Source organism: Myotis brandtii, unplaced genomic scaffold (genome assembly GCF_000412655.1).
Source record: "Myotis brandtii unplaced genomic scaffold, ASM41265v1 scaffold134, whole genome shotgun sequence".
NCBI classification, from domain to species: domain Eukaryota; kingdom Metazoa; phylum Chordata; class Mammalia; order Chiroptera; family Vespertilionidae; genus Myotis; species Myotis brandtii.
In genome coordinates, this window is record NW_005354756.1 from 555004 (window position 1) to 563005 (window position 8002).

The 8002-nt window shown below is 57.1% G+C and overlaps 1 protein-coding gene across 6 annotated transcripts in view; it reads left to right on the forward strand.

Moving 5' to 3' along the window:
* The first annotated feature begins 709 nt into the window (after window positions 1–709).
* Window positions 710–8002, forward strand: part of CCDC13 (coiled-coil domain containing 13) — a 32128-nt gene continuing 24835 nt past the window's right edge. For all 6 annotated transcript variants that reach the window (XM_005860379.2, XM_014534882.1, XM_014534883.1 and 3 more), the window contains exons 1-4: window positions 710–1411; window positions 3367–3515; window positions 5567–5709; window positions 7254–7343. In XM_005860379.2, the coding sequence (XP_005860441.1) occupies window positions 1191–1411; window positions 3367–3515; window positions 5567–5709; window positions 7254–7343 (603 nt within the window). In that variant the 5' untranslated portion in view covers window positions 710–1190. The remainder of the gene's footprint in view (window positions 1412–3366; window positions 3516–5566; window positions 5710–7253; window positions 7344–8002) is intronic.

Here is an 8002-nt window from a genome sequence, read left to right on the forward strand (position 1 = left end):
GCCCCGCCTGGTGGCCGCCACTGTCCCCGTCCTCCCGCTCCAGGGCCAGCCCCCGCTTTTCTTTCATCTCTAGACACCTTTTCAGGTGAAATTCCTCCAAATGGGCTTGGCAAACTAAGGCTCACAGATCAAATCCAGACCACTGCCTATTTTCGTAATAAAGTTTTATTGGAACACAGCCACACCCGCCCACTCACGTCTTGTCTGTGGCTGCTTTTCACTGCAATGGCACAACACAGTAGCGGCAACAGAGCCCCCTGGCCCACAAAGCTTAGAATATTTACCATCCGGCCCTTTACAGAAACAGTAAGTTGGACTCTGTTATAAATTTAGGCTAACCAGTCTTTTTCTGTGAGGTGTAGGAGCAAGGTGACCTAGAGGTGGCATTATCAAGGGGAAGGCAGGCTGGAAGGAGAGACTGCGGCCAAATCCCCCAAAGCCTTTGGTGCCTTTGGACTTGGTTTGGGGTTAACGGGCATCTACTGAAGCTTTTATTTATTTATTAAAAATATATTTTATTGATTTTTTTACAGAGAGGAAGGGAGAGGGATAGAGAGTTAGAAACATTGATGAGAGAGAAGCATCGATCAGCTGTCCCCGGCACACCCCCAACCAGGGATGTGCCTGCAACCAAGGGCACACCCCCAACCAGGGAGGTACCTGCAACCAAGGTACATGCCCTTGACTGGAATCGAACCTGGGACCCTTCAGTCCGCAGGCCGACGCTCTATCCACTGAGTCAAACCGGTCAGGGCTACTGAAGCTTTTAAAAGTCATGATTGAGTCCCATCCCTAGGAATTGGGATTTAATTGGTCCAATATGTGCCCAAGTCATATTTTGGGAGCTCCCGAGAGATTCTAATGTTCGGCCAGAGTGGAGAACCACTGTTTTAGGGACAGGAAGGGGGAAGCGTTGAGTCTGAGTGATGGGGAGTATTCTGATGCCACGCACAGTTGGGGGGCAGAGTCAGGGCTAGAGGAGGATGCTCAGCTCAACTTTGGTTTCCAGGGGATTGAGGTGAGGTGGGGGGGCGTCTTCTGAACTTCCACGTGGCCACATGCAAAGCTAAGCAGCTAACTCCAGGGTTGGGGGCTGCAGACCCGCTGACTATGTACTGAGCCCTCATGGGAAATGTGCGTTTTGTGAGGTTCACTTCAGCTCGGGCCTCTTTTCCTACTCCCAGGGCAAGATGGCAGCGGAGGAAGGCTCGCAGGACACCTTGCGGCTCCAGTTCCAGGCCATGCAGGAGATGCAGCACAGACGGTTACAGAAGCAGATGGAGAAACAGAAGGAAAAGGAACTGAGCCTCAACAGCAGAGACGATGACCCGGAAGAGCCCTTGGAGGTCTTCGATGGCCTCAGCCTTCTCCAAACTGGGGAGCAAAACTCACAAAGCGGCTTTGAGCGGCGGTAAATGCACGTCTGAACTCTCCCCGGAGCGCCGCAAAGAGGTCGGGAGGCGGGGGAGGACCGACAGCAGAGAGTTGGGCCGTCAGGTTGACTGCATATGCGTTTATAAGTTGAGACACAGGGGTATTGGCACAGGTTGTTATCGAAGACTCTAGAGCAGTGGTTCTCAACCTTCTGGCCCTTTAAATACAGTTCCTCATGTTGTGACCCAACCATAACATTATTTTCTGCTACTTCATAACTCTGATGTTGCTACTGTTATGAATCGTCATGAAAATATCTGATATGCAGGATGGTCTTAGGCAACCCCTGTGAAAGGGTCGTTCGACTGCCAAAGGGGTCGCGACCCACAGGTTGAGAACCGCTGCTCTAGAGTCTGGTAGGTCTGCGGCGGACAAAATGTAGGAAATGTACTTAAAAACCACTTAAAGTTTAATTGAAATCTTGGAACTCGTCAGGGTGTAGTCTATTCACTTGGATTTTCTTACGTCGTTTCTCATGGAAACTGGTCCGGGTTTCTGAGGAGCTGGTTGGCTAATTCTCATGTTTCATCGGTTCATCGACAGTCATCGCTCCCATTCCCACCTGGGATTGTTCCCCCGGGCAGTGTCCCTTTCCTGGCCTAGCATCACAGAAAGCTGGCTGTGCTGAAGAAGCTCTGGGCGGGTTCCTTGCGATTTTACAGTTGGTGGAAAAGTCGACGAGAGTCCATAACTTTCTCACTCTGCTCCGAATTTGACGTCCCACGGATGCATGTTGATCTATACAGGAGTCTGTATTGACACAAAATTCTCTGTTTGTCATTTTTCATAAAAATCACTGCAGTTGTTGAGCTGCCTCTTTGCTTCTGGCTTCACCCAGGATCTTTTTTTCTCCACCTTCAAATTCTACTGTTTATGGTTTCTCAGTTTTCAAAATGTTCTACTAAAAATTCTAGTTGATAAAAAATAGACGACCTCCCGATAATTGAAACTTCATATGGCTCTTAAATATTAGCTCCAAGTTAACCCCAGAGCTATTGGCAAATGACCTTTCCCCAAATCAGGAACCTGGAAGCGAGGGAGACTTGAGCCATGGGTGGATTAACAGCAACAGCAATAATTTCTATAACCTTTAACTTCTATAACGGATTTCCTTTCTGAGCAGCTGTCGCTAGGGAGCCTGTCCCATTCGTAACAATGGAAGTGATCGCAGACGCTCCGTTATAAATTGCCTTGCAGACAATTTATAACACACGAAACCAACCAACCACCCGATTCTCTGTCAGGTTTACCGAAAACCTGGAGACGTAGCCTCAACGTAAGGCTTAGACAAATTCTGTCTGGTCTTCTAGCATGTGTGTGCAATGAAGACTGTAAATCCCCTTCTAAGCATCACTTTATCTGCCTTTCACAAGTTGTGATGTTTATCGCTTCTGCAGTCCGTCCATTCGAAATGCTGGATAATGCATTTAGGATTTCTTCTTAATCCACACCTAATTTAGGAGTGGGGTTTTTTTTTGTTTTGTTTTGTTTTTTTTTGTTCCAAACATACGATAGGTTTGCCGTTTTGTTTTTTCTCCTGTTGATTTCTAATTTTAGTCAATTGCCATGATGGACAACGGTCTGTAGAGCTATGTCCATTATTTGGCATTTGCCAAGATTGCCTTTGTACACGTTCCATGGATGCTTAAGAGGAAGATGAATTCTCTGAGCGGAGGTTTTATGTCCCGCTCTGTTGAATCCATAGTAAGCCACGTTATTCAGATTTCTTTCTCCTCTCACGTGTGTGCGCGCATGTGCGTGTGGCTCGTGTGCACCGAGTCTCGATTTTGAAACCAGTGTGTTAACATCCGCTCACTGAGGGTCCCCTAATTTCCCCATCCTACTTTGTTCAGACCAGTTCTCATCACCACCTGGTGCCCAGCGGGCTCGACAGACCTGGGCGGGGGCCGTAACGCTGCCTGTGCCTTGCAGGGTGCTGGAAGATGAGATCGAACAGCTTCGCCACCAGCTCAGGGAAACCGTGGACGAGAACGGGCGGTTGTACAAGCTGCTGAAGGAAAGGGACTTTGAGATCAAACACCTGAAGAAGAAGCTGGAAGAGGACAGGTTCGCCTTCACAGGTAGCTCCGCCATCGCCGCGATGGGCCAACAGCGGGTTCCAGGCGGCAGGGGCCCAAGGGGAGTGCTGAGGGTCTGCTGTGGTCGGGCTTGTCCAGAGGAGTCCTGGAAATGAGGGCGAGGAGAGGGAGGGCAGGCCCGGAGGCCAGCACGGGAAGTGGGAGGGGAGAGCGGCAGGGATAGAAGGACTGGGCTCAGCCGGCACTCCTGGCGAGGGTTCTGCATGGTGCTGGCTCGCTGTGTATTCCCTGGGCCAGCAGGGCCCATTTCCTGTGGGTGCTCTGGCCCCGACGTTGAATCTTGGACGTGGAAACACCCCAGTGGTAGCAGGCTCGCACTGCTGCTCCAGAGAGGTGGACGAGCCGGGGAAGCCAGCTGTTCCCCGGGATTTCCTAGGACCCAGCATGGCCTAGAATGGACGGGGGCCCTTCAGGTCCAGGCTGGACCTTGGCTGTGTTGGTGGAGACCTTGCCCCATGGGTCTGGTGGGGACCGTGGCTTTGTGGGTGTACGTAAGATTGACCTTAGCCCTGTGGGCGTGGGCTGGAGGTTGGCTCTGTGGTTATGAGCTAGACCTTGGCCCCCGCTCCCTGTGTGCCCGATGAGCAATCCCCAGGTGGCTGACCAGTAAACCACAAAGGCCGTGTCACCAATGGCAGAGAGCAGCGGGCCTCGCCGGACACCTGCCAGAGCGTCCCTCCCGGCCTTTGATCTTAAATGCCTTAGAGGGGGGGGACACCCAGAGGACCAGTTCCAAATGCCACAGCCAGGGGCTTTGGCACCCTGACGGCCCTTGGGGTTCTCCTGCGCCTCCCTGCGTGCTCCGGCCGTTTCTGTCTAAAACAGAACACCGGAGACCGGGCTCAGTGTTGCGAGAGCAGAAACACTCATCCTGGCTCGGGCCTCAGACGTGCAGGGCAGCCTGCCCTGGCGCAAGGCTGCTGAGAAGCGGTGGCTCCACCGCCTGCCCTCACTAGGCCCCTCCTCCGTGGCATCCCTCCAGCCACCCCTTCTGCAGCCTCCTGCCCTTGCCCACGGCCTCCCGGCTGCTTCCTCAGACACTCCACGCACTTTCCTGCCTCCGGACCTTTGCACTTGCTAGTTCCTCCGCCGAGAACACCCTTCTGCCTGACCGGTCTCTCACTTCATCCATCCAGGTCTCTGTCCACACGTTGCCTCCTCAGAGAGGCCTTTCCTGACCGTCCCTAGAGCAGCATCACCCCTTCACTCTCACCCCCTTGCCCAGCGTCAGTAGCACTCATTCCTCCTGGGTATTGGAATGCATATTTATGCTGGTTTTTTATGATCTATAAAAATCTTTTTCATTCACCATTGAGTCCCTAACGCCACGAGTGTTCGACACTTGGTAGAAACTCACTAAGTTTTGACTGAATGGACACGTGCATCTGTATTATTAGGTGTTACCACCAAATCCTGTGTAAGAAACAACCAGATCGCCTCAGCAGCGCTCAGCAGTAAGCGCTGATTTAGCTCCGACCTCTGGGTTAGGCTGGGGACCAGCTGGTCCAGGCCGGGCTGGGGTGGGTCAGCTTTGTTCTGTGCGTCTCTCTTCCTCTCCCTGGGGCCAGCCAGCTGGCCTGGGTGTACTGCTCCTGAGGAGGTGGCCCAAGCGACAAGGGCGAGTTTACCTGCACGAGAGCTTCTCAAGCCTCCACCTCCACCTTGTCTGCTAGCGTCCCATCGGCCAAAGCCAGTCCTTGTCACCCCAGCGTCAGCACTGGGGGGCACAGCCGAGTCCCGGGCCGGAGGTGTGGGTGTGTGAGCCCGTCACTGAGGAGGGCGTGGAGGACCGGCACGATGACCCCCCTCTCCCGGAGGATTAACACTCTGCTTCCCGACTCGGTCATTCTCCGAGGGCGCACCGAGCCCCCGCGTGGCTGCAGTGCCTGCTGGGGTCGGGTTCCAGGCGCCCAGGTGTGCGGGGACGCTCCCGAGCCTCTTTCAAAGCCCTGGCGGTTGGCTGGCAGTGGAGCGTGCGTGTGCTGTGTGGGCCTGTTTCTCACTCACCCCACCCTCTCTTCCTTCCCCCCAAGGGTCAGCCGGTGTGGCTGGGGATGCGATTGCCAGCAAGATCGTCGAGCTGTCCAAGAGGAACCGGGTGCTGATGGCGGAGTCCGAGGGTGCGAAGACCAGAGTGAAGCAGCTGAGCAATCGCGTCCGGGAGCTGGAGCAGGAAGTGAGGCGCCTTGCTCATCCCCCTCTCCGCAGGGGCCTCAGCACTCCAGGCCACCCCTCCACAGAGGGAGCCGCACTTGGGGGCTGTGGCTCCTTCTGAAGGGCTGATGGGTCCGTGGTAGCAGTGAGTTCCTTAGTCTGTCGCATCCTGAGAGGGGGGAGTGTGTCGGGAAGCCAGGGGGACAGGGGTCAGGGAGAGGCAGCGCACAGAGGTCAGGACGCGGCCTGGAGCCTGGCCGCCTGGGTGGGAACCTCAGCTCTGTCGCTGACTCGCTTTGTGACACTGAGCAAGGTGGTCCCCCCCCCTCCCGTCTGTCACGTGGCGGTAGGGACAGGGCTCCCCCTACGGTTTCCTGAGGAATGAATGACTTCACGTTGCAAAGCGTTAGAGCAGGACCCAGCATGGGGTGAGCACTGGATGCACGTTTGTTAGATGCGTTAACGGGATCCTGGCTAATTGGAAGCCCGAGCCAGGAGCGTGCTACCAATCGGTCTCACTTCCGCCCCCCTTCCTCTTTCTGCTGCGCCCCACCCCCCGAAGCTCATCCCAGAGCCCTCCAGCAGGGCGAGGGCACAGCCCAGGCAGTCCACGCTCCCGTAGGAGCCGGGACGGAATCCATGTGCCAGGGAGCACCCACCAGCCTCTCACAGGGCGGCAGGAGCCGAGGCTGGAAGAGGCTACGCGGCTTCCTGGAGTCGCACAGCAGGTGGTGGTGCCCGATTTCAAGTCCAGTTCTGTGGCTCCGCAGCGTCCTCCCCGTCACTGTGCCTGGCACGGACCTGGGGCTTCTTTCTTCCATAACACAGTTCTGAGACCCGTCTCGGGCTCTGTGCCAGGCCCCGGGGAGACTGTAGGGATAAAATAGGCCTGGCTCTCGCCCTCCTGGGAGATAGACCAGCACCCAGGGCCTCTTAGAGGAGGGAGCGTGCCCGGTGGGTCCCCGGAGGATGAGATGGGAGAGGTGGCGGAGGGGCCTCCATGCCAGGTGCCCGCAGATGCGGGGCCCTGAGTGGGGAAGAAGGCCTGGGAGGAGACCCGTGTGGCTGAGAGGGGAAGAGGATGAGGTGAGAGAGGTGGGGGTGGGCCATGCCCAGCCTTGTTAGGCAGGGCGTGGGCTTTGTGTGAGGAGCAGTGGGGGAGCCAGTGACGGGCTGGTGGCCTGTCTGTATGTGGTGATGGTCTTGGCCATGGGTCCCAGGCAGCAGGTCCTCAGCATCTCCTCGTCTGAACCATGAAGTCTGTCTTTCCTTACCCCTCCCAGACGGCTGTTAGGGCTCCCGGGCACAGGCCCTGGCTGCAGCGTTCTTCTTGTTAAGTTGTCAGTGACTCCCAGGGCTGGGGAGAGGGCGGACCGTCCATGGGACCCTCTCCCAGGGCATGTGGTGGATGAGCGTTCCCCACCAAAGACCCCCCAGGTGCGCCCAAAGGCAACCACGGAGGTCGGAGGTCAGCAGCCACGCACCCGAGGGCGGCCTGGGCTGCTTCACGCGGTGCCGCAGTTGCTGAGCCGAATGAAAGATTAAGTGTGGGGCTTGCTTTTCCAGCTGCAGACGGCCCTGGCCAGGCTGCCGGCCAAGGGGGCCACTGACGCGGGAGCTAAGCCGCCGAGGGCCCAGCCGGGAGATGGAGCCTTGGTATGCATCTTCCTCTGTGCTGGGAGGCAGCGGGCAGCCACGGGAGGGCAGGTGCCTCTGTCCCGGGTCCACCTCCACCCCCCTGGGGAGCGGTGCCACCATCGCAGCATCCGCACAGCAGCCATTGGGGGGCCACAACCCCCCCCCCAGGGATGCCCCAGCGGAGGCCAGGGGGGCCTAACGCAGAGAGGGGCTCGGGAGGGGCCCGAGGACCTGGAAGCCTAGGATTTCAGGACCAGAGGGGAGGGCCTGGTCCCGCCAGCCGCCCACTCTCAGCCCAGCACCCTGTACAGCATCCTCACTGGGGCGACATCCCACCTCTGCGTCACCCCCAGGGACAGGGGCTCACCGCTGCCCATGGAGCCCTGCTTGGAGGGGGTGGTTTATTTTCTGAGAATTCTTCTCTTTCCCGGAGTCTCGAGAACATCCCGGAGGCCTCCCCGGACATTCCCCTGGGAAGCAGCCAGCTGGTGACCCGGGTCCCAGCCTCAGGACGCCCAGTTCAGAGCTCCTGTCGCAGCCCCTCCGCCCCAGCTCTCCACCACTCAGGACCGAGTGGCTTCACGCCCGTCCCGGGGAGAGCTCAGTCCTCCGCGTGCAGCGCCGGGCCCTGGGGGTCCCGGGCGGATGTGCCTCCTCAGGGCCCGTCTGTGTGAACC